Source organism: Symphodus melops (assembly GCF_947650265.1).
Source record: "Symphodus melops genome assembly, chromosome: 1".
NCBI lineage: Eukaryota > Metazoa > Chordata > Actinopteri > Labriformes > Labridae > Symphodus > Symphodus melops.
The window spans coordinates 8,219,752-8,237,878 of record NC_136691.1 but is presented as its reverse complement, the minus strand read 5'-3'; the positions used below and the strand labels follow the sequence as shown (position 1 = coordinate 8,237,878).

The window sequence follows — 18,127 nt, the reverse complement described above, 5'->3', positions numbered from 1 at the left end:
ATTGGTACTGCTGCATGGTGAAGGTTGCGAGTGCGATTCCCTCTGTGCTCTGCACTCTCAGGGTAGAAATTAGTAGCAAGAAAGCATGTAATTGACGAAGTCACGTGTGCTCACTACGGGAACGGGCACAGCCAGCTCGCGAGCGAATGAGAGCGAAGGAGAGAGAGAGAGGGAGAGGGAGAGAGAGAGAGAGGGAGAGAGAGAGAGTGCAGAACAGAGGTGGTGTGAGTGAGGAAGGGATTGAAGGGAAGAAAGAGAGACATGACAAAAATATCAAAAGGCAGAAAGCACGCCGTACCATGCGAGCTCAATTGGTGACCGATGGGATCGAGGATGTCGGATTAATGGTGACGACCGCAGCCCGTTTTCGCAGAGGAAGCTTCTCTATCGCAACTTGGGCGCAGAGGGTCCGCGGGGAAACATGGCCGAAGGTTATTTCTGCAATTATTTTTCCTATTTTCTGCATAGTTTTTCCCCCTCCCGTGCCGAGTAGAGAGGTTGGGGGGGGCGCTGAGAGGCGGCAAGGTGCAACGCGATTTTTCTTCCAAAAAAACCTCAAAAATCAGAAAAACCGACTCGAGCCGCCCCTCGCGAGCAACACATCTGAAGCATGTTTCGCTGCGCTAAGATGTGAACAATGTTAGCGCGTATAGTCTGCTTGTTCTGCCCACTGGTAAAGCTCGAGGAACCATGTGTACACCTGCCTTTAGGATACCGTAGACTACAACTCCACACACACACACAGACACAGACACACACACTATAGCAGGAGCGGGCTGCAGATGCACGAGACAAATCCAGCACAAGTTCCACTATGCTGAGCGTGCCTGTGCACGCGACAGAGTTGAGCATCTGTCATGAAGTAACAAACTACTTCAGACGATATGTTTCGATCGCCACGCGCCGATTATACTGTCGAGATAGCAGAAGTAGCCTTTAGGACACGTACCGGCCGTGAACTTTACATAGGCTACTGTTTGCGAGTGAAGGGGGATTCCCCCCTCGCTTCTTCAAGAAAGTTGTTTTTACGCAACATCGCCCATTAAACTTATATCGGGAGCGCGCGCGACGGTGGATGTATAGCTATCCTGTAAATACAGTCAACACAATGTTCTAACTTGCTTCTTCCGTGTGCTCCCTCTCCAACCCGTGAATTGTTCCAGGAGGGCCGGGTAAAGGTGGCGGAGAAGACCCCGCCAAGTCCACCGAGCAGGAGGACCGGACTCGACCTCCTCAGGTTCTGTCGGGTTCTGGCTTCTGCAAGTGGTTCAACGTCCGGATGGGCTTTGGATTTATCTCAATGACCGGCAGCGAGGGGAGCCCCGTCGACCCCCCTCTGGATGTTTTCGTCCACCAAGTAAGTTACCGTCGAAAAAAGACACAAAATAAACCACGAAACCCCGCGAGGTATACATCTGCAATGGCCTCGCCCGGATCTGATCTCCCCTATTAAACAACGGTGGTTGATTGATTAGTTTAAATTTCCTTTTTTTTTTATTCCTACTATTTCACTGTCACTTCACTCCCCAAGCATCTTAAACCCCACATGCCCCCCTTTAGTCCTCCTCCACATTGTACCATCCGGATGTTTTGCATTGGCCAACATGTTAGTGTGTAATCACACGTTGTCCACGGGCTGGACAAAAAAACACGTTTAAGTTTCCTCTTTAAGCAACATGCGTCCTTCTCTCTCCCCCCTTTCCTCCCTCCCTTTGCTTCCCTCTGCACTAAAGGGAAGGGAAGAAATGTCGTGTGGCTGTGACACGGTTTGTTTCACACTTGGATCTAATGGACAGCAGAGCTCGCTTCCTATATGCACTCAGCCAACATGGTTTTTTTTTTTTTTTTTTTTTTTTTTGAAAAACGTATAAACTTGGAGGCCGTGTTTTAAGCTCCTTTCAGTTTTGTTTTGTTCCTCCAGCATGCAAGTTAAACTGCAACACGACATCCCGTTAGGTTTCCACTCACTGCTTTCCATGATTTATTGCACATAGAGTTCATTTCTCAGGCCTTGTTTTTCGACTTTTTTTTTCTGCAGCAAACAAAGAGCACAATCAGCCTGTCCTCCCTTCTTTTTTTAATCGTGCTTTTTTTTAACAGTCCTGTAAAGTGTCTCTAAAATTGTCATGGAGTAACAGCAGAGGATGAGACACATTTTTTTTCACAAGTTTCTTTCATTTGACACCTTTCTCCTTGAGGTGTCTTTATTGTTGATTCATAGGATGTTGTGCTGAACTGGTGGGAAGGGGGGGGCATTAGAGGTCAGATGTCAGCAGTGATGTAGAGGCAGATAAAAAGAGAAGGCTCCACTGATCATTAACAGGTAAAAGAGTGTTTAAGAATATAAATGGTGCTTAAAAATGTTTGAATGTGTCTCCCTTTAAGTCTTTTTTTTTTTTTTACTTAAATAAGCTTTTGCTGGGATTTTTAAAAGCTGCATTGCAGTCCTCTGATTTGGATGTTGAGCTTAATCAATACCCCCCCCCCCCCCCCCCCATCTATTTTGTTGTGAGTCAGCAGGACAATAAAGGGGGACGTTTTTGTTGATTCCTTCCCCCTTAAATGAGTTGCTTTCCAATGATTTAAACTGATCTGCACTCATGTCTTCTCCTCTTAATGAAGTCTCTGTGTACCTTCATTCAACGCTATTATAGAAAGTTAGTACCGGATATTTTATTGTGACTTTCATATAAGAACATGAACATTCACGTAAACCCAATTATTATGAAATTGTTTAAAATCTGCAGGAAATTTGGTGATAATAAAAATCAATTAAGCTGAAACATTGGTGTACCTATCATGTCATGAGGTGGATTTTTATACTTTAAATAATAACGCATATTTGATTTCTTTTTTTTTTTGCCTGCCTGTACTGTGAGGATATGATTTCTAAATGTTTAAAATAAAGGAGGATTCCTATGAAAGTGCTGCACATCACAGTATTGCAGTATCAGTTCATTCTTTGATTGATATCTTCTTATTGTGGCTCCATCGACTGAATGTGTGCATCTATATCCAGTCGAAAACTGCCGGACAGACATGTTATGGATGATTCCAGAAAGATAGATACAGGAAGGAAAGTTTTGTTGAGGAAAGAAGCTTAAAATGCGGAGCAGAAGTCAAACGAATGGTTTCCATCTCAGCAGTTTGTATTAGCACAGGAAACGCTGCTGCCATGAGGGAACATCTTTCAAATGCATGAAGAGATTTTAAAGCCTCAGCTGAACTATGAATTTGTAATATCAAGATTGTGAAAAAGAAAATGTTGAAAGTGTTTGCATGTGATAATAATTTTCTTAAATACTGCACATTTGATTTCAATTTTAAATGGTTTTTTTTTTTAAAGAGCAAATTATTTCCCCCAAAAAACTATTTTTACGGGACAAAATGAATTAGGCCTATATGTTTACACAAGTGTTTTTTAGCTACATGTTTGAAACAAAACAGCTGTCATGTAGTGTGCACAATATGCATTCATAGGCACATTGTATGCAAAACAGACAGTTCCTCTGCATCTATCCACTCTCATTAAATCAGTCACTCATTTTCTGCCACTCTTCCTCCCTCTTGTCTTTCTGCTGTCACTCAGAAGCCATTTTCACATACAGATGCTATTTGAAGGTGTTTTTAGTCCATTCTGATGTGTGGGATGTATGTTTCATTAAAATACTACACATTATCCGACATGTTAAATCTCACATACACATTTGTGTAATGGAAGTTCAGGGAATATTTTAAATCAGTGCAGACCTGCATAAAGATCCGACTTTGTAAGAGACGCATACATCGTTTCATAGGTTGTTTTTTTTGCATGTGTGATAAAAGGTTATTTGTCGGTTATTCAAAGAAAAATGAGTGGAAAAATATTCCGGCACGATTCTGATCCTGTGTGTTGAAAAGAGAAGGGCTGAGAGGTGTAAGAGCGATTGGGAGGGGGACGAGTGAGCATGAGGACAGGAGAAAGAGGGGGAGAAGAAGAGAGGAGGAGTTTTCCTATAGGAGAGGGAAAGAGAAGGGATGTGGGGGGAAAAAAGTGTTGGTGGTGGTGGTGGGGGGGGGTTGGGGGGCGGCGGCAGCCAGCAGTAGCCAAGAAGGAAAACATATACGCAAAGAGAGTTTGAAAAAGAGGAGCAAGTGGAGGAGCAGGAGGTAAGAGAGGAAGGGGTGAGAGTGTGTACGAGTCAGCGAGAGGGTATCTTCCTGGGAGGCCTCTTCATCAGGGCTCCTATCTGATCACTTCCTTTTTGAAGGTGTGTGTCAGGAAGAAAGAGAGAGGGAGAGAAGCAGCGAGGAGTGGGAAGGGGGGGGGGAGTAATTAAGCATCTTCACCCGCTGCACCTCTCTGCTTAGTGATTCTACACACAAAGCCGTTTCATTATCTAGTTAGTTTGTCAACCTCTTCTCTACCTGCACTCAGTGTTTTTTGTTTTTTTTCATGTGTTATAAGTGTGTTCGCGTGTGTGTGTGTGTGTGTGAGTTCCTGCTGGGACACGGGGGGTGCTCTCTCCTCGGGCATTCTTTTAAAAGAGGAATTTCTTTAAAGACAAAAAGGCAGGAGGGTTGGGTGGGGTGAGGAGGGGGTGGTGGGTGAGGTGGGGGGCTGCTTGCCCTTTGTCGGTAATCAGTTTGAAATGTTGAACAGTTTGCTGCTGCTGCTGCTGTTCTCCCGAGTGTGTGTGTTCAATTTATGGAGCCCCCTGTAAGTTAGTGTGTGTGGATCTTACTTTCCCCTCCTTGCCACCAGGTTGTTGATGTCTACATGTGAACCGTTGTAAGATGTTTTAGCTTCTTCTTCTTTTTTTTTTTTCTTTTTTTTTGAGTGTGTGTGCGCGCGTGCAAGAGTGTGTGTGTGTGTTTTGTGCAGCGAGGTTAAAGTGGGCCCCTAGTGAGATTAACCTCTGGTCCGTGTCACCGTTTGGCATGCAGGCCCCACCCATCCCTGCCTCCAGATAGCCAGTATCAGGCTTTGTCTCTCCTGCAGCCACACTACCCCCCCCCCCCCCCCCCCCCCCCCCCCCACACACACACACACACACACACCACCACCACCATCACACACACTCCCCCCTGCTCCTCCTCCACCAACCCTGCCTTCTCTTCAGCACATCAAAAAACGCAAAAAAAAAAAAGAAGAAGAAGAAAGGCTAGTCATGTGACTTCCTTTTGAGGAGCTGGCCACAGAGAGCAGAGATGATTGGTAATTGGAAAGGTGGCGGAATAGAAAGCAGAGCAGGGCTCCAAACAAGTCGCAGTTCACCTGAAACACAAAGAGAGTGCCCGCACAGCGTTGGCTGTGTTCACACCCCCTGACATTTATTTAATTTAATTCAATTTGGATTAAATACATCGACACAGACTGAAACATTCAGCAGTAAATCATATGTGGTTGTCATCGTGGTTTTATGTAACTTTGTTTACGCACCAACCTGCCGAGGGAGGGAATGAGCCGATGGCTATAATCTGGCATATTAACATGTTTGTGTTCATTAATGTGCACCGTACCTATTTACGTAAATAAATAGATGAGCCTTGGGTGGACATTTACTCCTTTAAGGTTTCTCTTTTAGTTGAATTTCTTAGCAGAAGATCGAACTATTCAAATGTTTCCCTTTGACTCCTCAAGTCACAAACAAACGGCAACTACCAAAAATGACATTAATCAGTCATCTGCAATAATAATTCATTCATTCATTTTTGAAACCTGAGAAAATGGTTCACTTGCTACCTTGAACACTGGAGAGTCCAATATTTGTTTAAAAAGAACGTGTTTTTTTATTTGACTGAAAAAGAAGAAATGAAACCAATTACAAGATATTCCTTGTGTTTCTGGAAACACTGGTGTAAAAGTGTCTTTGTGTTATAACAAACAGTAAAACAGATTGATTATATTCCTTTTTCTTAATATCCTGTATTTGTATTTCTTTTGATTTTTTTATTATATTCACCTATGGGTCTGAAATAAAATATAAAGTAAAGTAGGGGACAAAAGTATGAAATATGAAACAATGAATATATAAAAACAACACTCTGTTCACACAGTTGATAGAAGATAATCCATCGGAAAAAAACCCCTCAAGAATCAGGTCCTCAAATAGCTTTTTTGTGATGATTTGTTTGTCTGCCAACTGATGACAAATTAATAAAGAAATGATTCTCTGCAGGAAGGAGAGGAGGAACGGAAGAGGAAAAAAAGTGCAGAGCAAATGAGAATAAAGAATCTGTTGAGCGTCTACTTTTGTCTGAAATAGTTTTTGAAATGCTTCATGTTTAAGTGCAACACGTCACATCTTTGATTTTTAAATATTACATTTAAAATCTTCTCTTCTGCTGTATTTAAAAAGCAGTACTGACTATATACAAACACAGAAGGTACATTTACTTCACACCAAATTTGGGATCATTTATCATATCACAGAACCTCATTGCCTTTAATGGTTAATATATTAATATATATCTTTGCTATTTTTAATTTTGTATGTACAGTTTCCTTATGTTCGAGTTGCTTCCTCACATTTGTGAAAGAAGTGAAACATTTCAGTGTCTTGTAAGCGTGCTCGTGTTTTGAATGGCTGCAGTTATTAGCAGGCTGTGTGTTTTATCACCAGTCACCTCAGAGGTTCATTTCCTCTCTCATGCTGATAAACGTAGCAAGATGATCTAGTGCTTCCTCCCCCAGATCAAATATTTGCCCCAGTCATAATCGGGGGTGTTGGATGTTGTTAATTTGAGGCAGGGGAAACATGAAGTCTTTTAAGTGTTTGATGGGGGTTGGGCAGGGTTCAGGGGTCAGGGCCACTAATGACAACGTGTTGAGGAGGGCTTGGGTGTCAGCGTCAGAAGAGCAGCTCTGTTGGTGGGTTTCATCGGCGTATTTATTTTTTTTTCCTCTTCTCCGCCGCTCCTGTTCTCTCCCCTCTTTCTTCTTTGGTTTATATGCGTCCTGTTGGGTTATGTCCATCTGAGCTGATCTGGCCCAGCTTTGTCCACTTAGCATTTCCTGTGTGTAAAAAGCTACTTAATGGCACCACGCCACATGGTGACCGCCATCCCTGTCACACGCACCTCCTTTTTCCTCTCTAACGCCAACAAAATCCAGCTCGGGCCACCTCTGATTTAAAGCATCCCATAATTAGCCCTTCCATACCCGGTGGTCGCCACGGTGAGAGAAAGAGAGAGGGACAGGCAGAGGATGGTGGGTCTCTTCTCTCTCTTGCCACTTCCTCATCCCCTCACGTTACAGCTTCCTGTATTGATTGCTGGGCCTGGTGATGACGAGGGCCTGGCTGATGAAAAGGAGGGCTATTTCTATCCAGGATGTTGGGAGTCTGTATTGATCGCTGGCTCCATCCTACACATACACATGTGGTGCTATAGGAAGATATTTATTACATATACGGAAGCCTGCAAGCATTTTCTAGACGAAGCCGGTGTCCATTTTAAGGCTCGGTTTCTTCAGTTTTTTTTAGGTCTGGTGGCTCTTGAGTGAAAGTGTGAGAGCTGGTGTGGTCTGCCACTCTGGTGGGGGGGGGGGGGCAGGGGTGCTGGGATGGTTATACCGCTGACCCCGGGATTTCTGCTGCTGACCTGTGGGGCTCCTGATCAAATGGGGGTTTTGTTCCTGGGCTCCCCCCAGGTCCAGCCACTGATCAGGAGTTGCTCCTCCATTGGAGCTGAACAGAATGCGCTGGAGGCATTTCCATGAAACACCCCCCCCCCCCCCCCCCCCCACTCCTCCACTCCCATATCCACCTCCCCCATGCTCCAGGCCACTCCTCCATTTTGTGATCTCTCGTACGCTCTCTCTCTCTCTCTCTCTCTCTCTCTCTCTCTCTCTCTCTCTGACGTTCTTTCGTTCCCTCTTCGTGGCCGTGCCCTTTCATGACCTCTGTGCGTAAACTGAAACGGGTCAAGACACCCGCCATGTCATTCAAGAGGAGGTGACTCGGGTTACAGGTTCTGATTTGTGAAGTTGTTGTTGTTGTCAAACACATGGAAGCACGCACACACACTCACACACACAGACATATGTATGTCCACATGCTATGTTTTATTATGTAACTATGGAGAGACTGAGCTTCTTCACAAAAACTAAACTCATCTGAGACATGAGAAGCCCGATTGGACACCTTGTCTTATATCGAGGAGACTGTGTGTGTGTGTGTGTGTGTGTGTGTGTGTGTGTGTGTGTGTGTGTGTGTGTGTGTGTGTGTGAGAATGTATGTATATGTGTTTTCCTGCGTTTCTGCAGAACAAAAGGGGTTGTGTGGTTTCCTCACTGGTGCATTGTGGGCATTGTCGGGGTTGGAGAGGGGGTAGGGTGCTGAGACAAACCACTCAACTTTGACCTGGAGAGACGAGCTGCTTGTGGTCTGAAGACAGGAGAGGAAGGACCACCGTACAGTCTGGAGACCAGTCAATGATAATTCATCATTATTCAGAGGGCGTTTGGGGAATGGGCGCACATTTGAATGAGCTTTTTTTTCTGGTCTCTGCAGCAGCAGAGTCTTAAAGTCATTTGGATGGTCTAATGATTAAAATCTTTATTAAGTGGGATTTTAGTTTAAGAGCAGGGTTATGAATGTTTGAGCTTCTTCAGTGTATTTATAAAGAATAGGTATGTATGTGTTGTGTGTACATACACATAAATTGTTTATTGAATTGTGGAATGTTCTTTTTTTTTGCAGCAGCAGTAGTACTGCCACTTGTCATCGATCTTAATTGGTTGCTTAAAGCCACAAACTCAGTGTGTTTCTGCCTTCATCATTCATTCTTTTTTTTTAAATCCCACCTATACGTTCCAAATCTTTGCTTTGGCTCCTTCCCATCCCCTGATCCTCATCGTTTCCTCAAAGCCAAATCCAATATCTGAACGAGTCCTCCATCAGCAATCGGCTCCAATCGAAGCTCTAACTCTAACTAACCTCACAGCCAGAGTACCAGAGAGGACAATCTAAGAGGAAAAGCAATGATTGGATTTAAATTCTTGTGTTTGTTATTTTAAAAACATGAGCACTACTTAAGTAAAAGTAAAGAAAACATGAAACAGTGTTAAGGAGCTTTAAAGACAATTTAAAGGCAGATTTGTCCGTCTTTAACTTTTTAATTGTCCAAGTTTGAAGCATAATTTGAATCTTTTGATTGATCTGATATCAGTTGGTTGTAATGAATTAATCTTAGTCATTGCTATTAATTATTCATCATTTTTAATTCAAGCAATAAAGTTACGTTCTGAACAAATACATGTTACAAAATAAATCTCACAATTCACGTGAATAAGAAAAACATTTGTAAATGTCTGCAACTGTTTTGTCAGATTTATAGCTATTCTAGGAGTACATATTTGTTGGCCATAAATAAACAATGTTGCCTTCGTTATCTTATCTCACAAAGTCAACCTGTTTATTTTCTTTTAAACAAAACAAAATTTTTCTTTATTCACTGTTGAAACTTTAAATCTAAACACAAACTTTAGAAATTCTGAAGGTTTAAAGTAACTCCGAAAAATCTGCTTTTAGAATTAATTCAATCCCGTGACATTCATTTCATTTATTATAAATATTATTTTAGTGACATTAAGTCAGTTGGGTTTTCAGGTAGATTAAAAGATTTATTTTTTAAAATATCAAAATAAAATGTTGAAAAGTTAATTTTTTCTCTGAAATTTAAAAGTTGTGCAATTAATTCAAAGACAGTTTGTACTGTTCCCTTCTTTTTTTATTTTATAACTAAAATGATGAATTATTATTTTGTATTTTTTTAAATAACATTCAATAAAACGAAGCAATCTGAAACATGTTCCCACGTCACTGTAATCTTACACGTGTAACGTACAGGTGCAGATCTGAAACATTATTCTTGGTGTTTAATTAATTCACACTTTCTTTGTCACTTCCTGGCTTCTCTTTTTACCTTTCCCACTTATTCTGCTCTCTTACATTTCCATTATATCTCTGAATAGAGCTCGTATGGAGCACCTGTAGGTGCTGTCGTCGACAGACATCATAGAAGGAAAAAAACGCTGCTGAGCACATTTTCTCTCCTTCCTCTCTTGTTTCACATTTTGATTCCCTCTGCTCATTTGCTCCTTTTTCTTCCTGTCTCCTACACATCTGCCTCTACAGCGGGCGCTGAATTTACAGATCGCCTGCATTGTTATTTTTAGGCCTCGATGTATAGTAGGTAGTAGGTTTTGCTCGGCACAATGCGTGCTTGTGTGGGTGTGTTTACCTATGCTGAGATCTGCAGGGCTCGCTGCGATTCATGAAGGTCACAGGAACAGTGCATATAAGCAGTCAGTTCTGTGCCATCATGAAGACATAAATCATTGTCCGGTGGTTATGGAGTAACTAAATCAATAGTGGCGATCATGAAGATAAGATGGATGGTGGATGTGTGGAAAGAAAAAGAGAGAAAAAAAAAAAAAGGGTTGCTTGGTTGCGACTTTCTCGTCTGTTCTCCCTGCAGAAGGAATAGGAAGTGGTGTGTCTGTGAAAAGTAGATAAAGAAAGTAAAGAAAAGATGCCGTGTGCGCGATAAGTCCCTCTGTGCACAGGCTGTGATGGCAGTTGGAGCTAACCGCTTGTAGTCAATCCACCATGTTTGAATGGATGTGTGCATTATGCGGTGCTGGAGGTTGTGTTTTTGCTGCATGCAGCAATTCGTACGAAACCCTCCAAGAAGACGTTTGGAACAGACCTTCTTGATAAAACACTCTGATCTGATTGTCTTTTTCGTTCTTTTTTTTTTTTTTGCCACTAACAATATTTGAGTGTTAAAGCAGCGTTGACTGCTGAGCTTTGTTCTGTACTGACAGAAAGTCAAAATGGAGTCTTTTCATTGAACAAATGATGTTCAGACTGAGGCTCTCTTTACATTTCCCCTCACATAATGAAGATATAGCATTCATTGTTTGTCAGCTCAGTGAGAGAAAAAAAGTCAAGGTAAAAATATGTCATTGATTCAGATGAATGTGATCTCACTGCTGTGTTCCTGTGCGAGTGTTGCTGTCATCACGAACAGCATTATATAGATCATGCCATCAAAGAAGAGACAAATGTTTATTGTGAAATAAAATGTCACGTAACATGAGCACTCCTCTATAGTACTCGTAGCCTACAACAAAACTGAACCTCCACGTTCTTTAACACAGACCCTTGTGTATTTGGACGCATTATCATTATGAATTCATTGAGCTATAAGCGCCAGCCTGCTTTTAAATGGATAATTGCTTTTTTTCCTCCCAACAGAGCAAACTGGTGATGGAGGGCTTCCGCAGCTTAAAGGAGGGTGAGCAGGTGGAGTTCACCTATAAGAAGTCCTCCAAGGGGCTGGAGTCCCTGCGGGTGACCGGACCAGGTGGGGGACCCTGTGCGGGCAGCGAGAGACGACCCAAAGGGAAGGTCCCACTCCAGAAACGCAAACCAAAGGGAGACCGGTGAGTGTGGGAAATTTTGGGAATCATACAAAATACATTTTTTTGTGTATTTTTTTTCTATGTCTGCAGAGATGTTGTGCTACACAGTATGTATGTATGCATTTATTTCCCATAAGTCTCTGCTTCAACCATTAAAAAAAAAAAAAAAAAAAAGAGTGCAGTGCTGCATTGAGAAAGCTGCTTTTAGCGGGAGGAGACATATGTTATATGTACATCTCACTGCAGCGAGTGATTTCTGAGTGGGCTGAGATTATAGATTAGATCTATTCAATCTGCCAGACTATATGCCTGTTGCTATGGTTATTGCGCACCTTAATAAGGAATTGAATAGAGCACTTTGCCTGCCATCGCCGCTGTTTGATGTCAATTTGCCAGCTTTTACATTAGAGGTAGCATTAGCACAGAGATGGATTGGGCTTATATGCATCTCAATGCGGCGTCAGCTCAATCAGTTGTTTTGTATTCAGTAAAATCTTGCTTTGCTTAAATCTGCCAGAGGGATCCATGTGGAGCTCCTTGAAAACGCCTGCTGGTTGAAAACAGAGAAGAGACAGAATGACGTATGGTGAACGAGACAGGCGGAGGCGAGAATTACAATCTGGGAAGGAGTCACATGATGATGAAAGTCCAGCTCTTTTTTTTTATACCACTTTTGTTGTTTCCTGTAAGATCCAATGTTCTGTCTGGAAAAAAAAGAAGAAGCTTGTGCTAGAAATGAGGAAACAATATCTGAGAGAAAAGGCTCCCTGATTGGTTTACGCAGCTGAATAATTTAGCTTATTTGGGATAATTGATCCAGTGTTAGGTCAAGTGTCGCTACCTTCTGCTAAGGTGGTAGCACCAAGGCAGTGTTGGATTCAGACATGGCAGGTAGATGACTGTGACGTAATTTGTGAGCGTGCTCCTGTGGCAGTTACACTGCTCTGACCCCTGCTGGCCACTCTGTTATGCAACCATGTGCTGTGACAATCGTTTTTTTCATGCTGGTGTACTGCAGTGTGCAGCTCTTAAGGTGTTCGAGATGGAGGAGTTGTGTTCAGCCTTTGTGGATATAGTAACTGAAGTACACATCTGGAATGCTTCCCAAAAACATTGCTTCCTCGAGACAATGTCTCCATTAAATGAAACAACACTGCTCTGGTATGCTATGAGTTATTTCCCAAATATGTTCAGCCATCTTGTCTTCATTAGACCAGTGTCTAAGGTGCTTTCCAGCTTCTTTATATACAGCATAGACGAATAATTAGTCATGTTATCTTTGAATACGTGCTGACGGTCTTTATTTCAGAGAGAACGATGACAAAATGTTTGTTCCTCAAGTCTTGTTGCAAAATTCAAATGTTTGGGTATTTTCAAAAAGTTAAAAACACTACACTGTAGAATGTTAAGATCTGTTATTTGACATTCATTTCAGTAGAAAAGACATGTCAGAACATGATCCTCACGTAAATGTGCGCAACTATCGGGAAATGTTTTCTGATGAAAGAGAGAATATCTGAGGATCGAATATCTTGAGTATTTTCAAACTGAAATCACTTGTAATGACAAATTTTAGTTTTAAAGTAGACTTCTCTAAAACAGTAGAAGATAAATAACTAGTATTTTTTGCAGTGTTTGCATTTGATTTTTTTATGTTCCGTGTCGTCTTCCCTAAAGACAAAATAGACATTGCTTCCATATTGCGAAATGCGCATGTCGTCACGTGACTCCGCCCTGAAAATAATCGAAATAATTAACATGGGCAAGAATGCGTCGATTAGACGCTCAATGTCGGTTTTGATTGTCCAGCTCTAACGTAAAGCTAACTTTAATAAAGAAGAAATGCAAAAATCCACAAAATGAAATACACTTTCAACCAGAACTATGAATGTATTCATTTTCTGCCAGCTTAACTTGCGTTTATTTCCAGTGAGAGAGCATGAAGATGAGTTTTTTTTTGGTGGATATTTTAGCCCATGTTAAGATGTTTTGAGGATGAACAGGCATGATTACATTTCTCTTCTAGTAGCAGTGATTTTTTTAACATGCTGGGTTTCTGTGCTCGTGCTTGTCTTTGTGCATTAGCCATCATATTGGATTAATTGGAATGTATTCATAGTGAACCTCAGCTTGATGATTATGTGGCTAGCTTCTCTGTAAAGACATTATTTGAACATCAAGTCATCGTGAAGCCCAGTGATGTGTTTAACTGGTATGAAGAAAATGACTAAACAGAGGATGAGTCACATGTCCGTGACTCTGTGGCCTGAGGAGAGTAGAGCACAGCAGACCAGCGTTAATGAAAATGGAATGCCTAAACCCACTCAAAATGTCTCTTTGATTTGATGTTGTGCTGAAATATTCGGCAGCATCCGGGCAGGCTGGACCATCGAGCTGATTTTCTTTCACAGCTTTTTTCCAGTCTTTCATCAGCCAATTGCTCCTTGTCAAATGTGATAACACTGTGTTGTCTTCCAGCGCGCTGCTTTCAGTCCATTCACAGCGATATCTTGTGTTGTAGCACCATCTAGTGGCGAGCAGATACAACTTAGGAGGTTTCGTAAGGATGCACTTTTTTACACTAGGGACTGTCCTCAGTTGTTCTTTAAATTACAGAATTCTGTAACTTTTTTTTTATTGTTTGACATTTGTTTAGTTTTTGAAAGGCAGACAATATTACACAACAATGAGGCAGTTTTTTAATATGAAGAATTAAATACTGTGGAAGAGGTATGCAATAAGAACTAAAATAAAGTGTTCATTTTCTTTGGTCCATTTCTGACTCCTCCCTTCTTTTGCCATTACCAACGAGCCATTAATGACAATAGTGTAGTTGTCAGACGATTATTTTGTCCAATAAATGCTAATAATTACTGTAAAGATTTCTTTTAAAAACTAAATTATTGTTCGACTTCACCTCCGCTGCTCCAACTCCAACCTCGTGGGAAACACTGCAATCCACTCCTGTATCGTGAGAGGTTCACGAAGTAACCAGTGACTAGTAGTAATGGCTAAAACAAGCAGAGATCAATATACCGATCAATATGTTTTATCAGCACCTCCTGTTTGAAAATCTGGTCATTTGTAGTGGTACGTCATATTTACATCCTCAACAGACTAAAGAGCATAAAACAAACATGTAGGTAAAGAGGGGCAGTGCCTGCAGCTGTGAGTGCTATACAAAAATCCCATAAAAAACCTCTTCAGGGAAAAAGTTACTCAAGCTGTCACTAGCTTGATATGTTCTCAAAATGAGCTTTTCTTTGCTTTTGAAAAGTTCATTTTGCCAGGATTGTACCCACTGTAAGTGAGGTAATCTAGCTCTCTGACAAAGGTAAACAGGTAGTAAGTAAGACTGTTTAGATAGTAGAATAGTGGACTTCTTACTTCCTGTAGTCCCACTATGTTGTATCCTCAGGCTGAATATCATTAAGTGTCATCAAGAAATGTGACCATAAATCTGTTCAAAACTTTGGAGTTATTTCTACTGCGATCAATCAATCAAACATTTTTAATCACCATTTAAAAAAAAAAAAACTTGAAACGTGTCACATTGAAATTCAAAGGAGGTTACCACTCAATCAATCAATCTTTATTTGTAGAGCACCAGTTCATAATAAGTGTTATCCTGAGACACTTAACAAAGAGCAGGTCAAACACCTTACTCTGTGTTATGTTACAAAGACCCAGCGTTAATCCATCATGAGCACTTACGCAACAATACAAAACGAGCAGCCTGTTGCAGCGCAGCCCAAACAGCCGAAAGATGATTCACTTTCATTTCAGTCAGGAAGTGTTTGATCCTGTCTGCATGATGATTCAAATAAACCTCGATCTGGATCACAACAATAACACAGCATTATAGTACACACTCTTCTTTAATCCTCATTCTGCCTGTGAAGGGATGTCCCCCCACCCCCCTTCAGTCTTATTTTCAGTTCTTTTATTTGAGCCTTTTACTTTTAGTTTGGTCCCTCTGTTTACCTCTGTTCCTCTCTAAATGATGTTGTATTTGTTTTTATATGTAAAGCACTTTGTAAGCAGTTGTTTTTAAAGGTGCTATATAAATAAAGTTATTATTATTATTAACCTACAGCCTCAACTTTCAAAATAAAAGTCCAATCATATTGATCTCTTCTGTTTCCACATATTTAATCCCCCAGATTTCAATCTTTCTACTTCAACTGGTGTGCGTCCTTTATGGATCACAGCATGATGGACATTTTTGATGACAGCACTCTCTGTAGTCATATAATCTAATTGATCGTTTTGTCATAATTTGCATCCACTATTGGAATATTATTTAATCAGCCTGATTGGTCTTGATTCTGAGCAGCCTTTCATCATCTTCAGTATTTCTAACTTGGCGTCCAGCGTCCAATCGTTTAAAGATTTGACTTTGGGTGCTCTCGACTTCTTGTTCTTGCGACTTCAATGTGTGTTCAAAGGATAACAAAACATTCCTGAACTTCTGTCTCAAGATTCAAATAAGTGAGCAGTCATGACTAGTGTTGTTGGATTTGGTTTCTCATTACCCCGTGTGTCCTCTCTCCTCTAGCTGTTATAACTGTGGAGGTCTGGACCACCATGCCAAGGAGTGTGGCCTGCCCCCTCAGCCAAAGAAATGCCACTACTGCCAGAGCATCACGCACATGGTGGCTCAATGTCCCCACAAGGCGCTGGCGCCCGCCTCAGGCTCTCAGGAACAACAAGCGTCTACCTCGGCCTTTAGCCCGGGGACCGGGCCCTACCTCTGCCCCCCCGAGGAGGAGGAGCGCTCCGGCTCGTCTCCCCTGGAGGGCTCTTCCTCTTCTCCCGAGGACTCCCACACACGCGGCCCCCGGACCCAGAGGTGGAGGAAATCCTGAAAACAGCCAGTTTGAGGTGAACCTTTTCACCGCTAGCCCCTTACCCTCATGTCTCCTCTGAATCAAGGATACCTGATGCCCCCCCCCCTGCCCCCCCCCCCCCCCCTCATCTACCTCACACCTGTGGAAAAATGGGAGGTCTTGATTTCTATACTTAATTATTTTTTTTTATGTTTCAAACCAGCGCAGCTATGGCAACGATCACCGGGGTACGGACATGTGTAAACTCAAGTGACTGACTTGTAGTCATCTGGTGCAGCTATGGCAACCACCGCTGGAAAGGTGACTGCAGAGAGAATGACTGTTTTTCTTGTTTCAATCAGTGCAGCTCAACAGTGAAACAACATGGTATGAATCTTGGTTCGATGATTTTTTTTCCTTCTCCCCCTTATTTTGATCCCTCTTGGACCAAATGTCCGCCATATTTGAATGCTTTCCTTCCTGTTAACCGTAAAGCCGTAAACATATATCCTGTATCTGCCGATCATTCCGTAGACACATGATGCATCCTTTCAGCGCACACGGTAGCTCGAGACTCTCTGAGTGATAATCTAGACTCCAAAGCTTATCAGCTTGGTTTTTAATGATCTAGAGGGAAACTTCATGGATTGCAGAGGGTTTTTTTTCTTTCTTTCTAAAAAGACGACGGGCTGCTAAAACACATTCTCTGTAATCTTGAAAACACTCACTACATACCTCTCTCCTCCATGAAATAGACTGGACCAACTGATTGTCAAAGAGTGAGAATGTGTGTTTGAGAGTTTGTGTGTGTGTGTGTGTGTGGGTGCGCATGCGTAGAAAATAAACAAGACTGGGGTCGACACTATTAACACTCAGTATCCTCCTGTTAGAGTTAGTCACGCCTTAAATATGACTTCATATAACCCAGATGATTTAGACTCAAAAGTAATGGACTGATCATTAGACTTCCATTTGGTTGCATTATTAGTTTGAAATAACATGGCAGTTTATAAATCATAGTATAAGTCATAATATATATGTAATGTCACAAGATATAATTGAAATTCTATTAACTTTAAGTAATGCGTATATTATAAGGAATTAGCTGACATAGGTGAATAGCCCTGTATATTGCATGGGATACTTTGTTGTTGTCTGATATCTTGTAGCTCTCTCTCTCTCTATTTAACCACAAATCAGATTTTTATTTTTTTTTACTCTACGTGTTCTTAGTCAGCAGATCACCTCTCCGACCCAGCACAAACCCAACACTCACCTTGTTTGATTAAAGGTGTAGTTTCAGACCCTTTCAGTATCATCACAGCTGCTCTACTTATGAAATACCTCACCACTTATTCCTCTTGAAGATGAATGTCGCAAACGGTCAAGCTGTTTTTTGTTGTTGTTTTTTTTCCCCCTTTTTGCTCTCCCAGCAGTGAGATCCAACCACATGTCCCTCTTCCATCTGTGCCTACCAGTTGTTAGTTTAGCAGCACCAGCCAGGTAACGCCCGATCCTCTTTAGAGACGCCGTCACTGCTGCTGCTTTTAGACTCACTCTAAACAGAGAGAGACGGAGAGAGAGAGAGAGAAAGAGAGATAAAGTGCTGCTTTTGGTATAACTTGACTCCCAAGCATGGCTTTAGTGGCACTTATTTGTGACCTAACAACTCTTCTCTGACCATATTGAATGTGAAAAGAGCTTATCTGAAGTCGACGCCTCACAAAAAGTTCACTTCCGAGTTGTATCTTAATGTTCTGACAAATCAAAATAACTTTGTATGATGATATGAATCTAGCGTGTGTGTGTGTGTGTGTGTTTGTGTGTTTTTTAAGCTCTAAGTGGACAACCAACTTTATTTTGGTATATTTCAATACCAAAGAGT

At 41.7% G+C, this 18,127-nt stretch overlaps 1 protein-coding gene across 3 annotated transcripts; it reads left to right on the top strand.

Moving 5' to 3' along the window:
• The first annotated feature begins 142 nt into the window (after positions 1 to 142).
• On the top strand, positions 143 to 16,807 carry lin28b (lin-28 homolog B (C. elegans)). 3 transcript variants are annotated; one of them, XM_079348821.1, is made up of 5 exons: positions 143 to 431; positions 1,164 to 1,357; positions 11,247 to 11,434; positions 15,972 to 16,297; positions 16,471 to 16,807. In XM_079348821.1, the coding sequence occupies exons 1-4, from the start codon at positions 422 to 424 to the stop codon at positions 16,279 to 16,281; spliced, it is 702 nt and encodes a 233-aa protein (XP_079204947.1). In that variant the 5' UTR covers positions 143 to 421; the 3' UTR covers positions 16,282 to 16,297; positions 16,471 to 16,807. The 3 variants fall into 3 exon arrangements, with proteins under 3 accessions (XP_079204947.1, XP_079204946.1, XP_079204945.1); XM_079348820.1 differs by having other exon boundaries at positions 16,466 to 16,807; XM_079348819.1 differs by having other exon boundaries at positions 15,972 to 16,807.
• The last annotated feature ends 1,320 nt before the right edge of the window (positions 16,808 to 18,127 follow it).

Coding starts and splice junctions, on each gene's coding strand:
- lin28b (XM_079348821.1), top strand. Junction 1,358..11,246: donor TGGATGTTTTCGTCCACCAA/GTAAGTTACCGT, acceptor TCCTCCCAACAG/AGCAAACTGGTGATGGAGGG. Junction 11,435..15,971: donor CGCAAACCAAAGGGAGACCG/GTGAGTGTGGGA, acceptor TCTCTCCTCTAG/CTGTTATAACTGTGGAGGTC.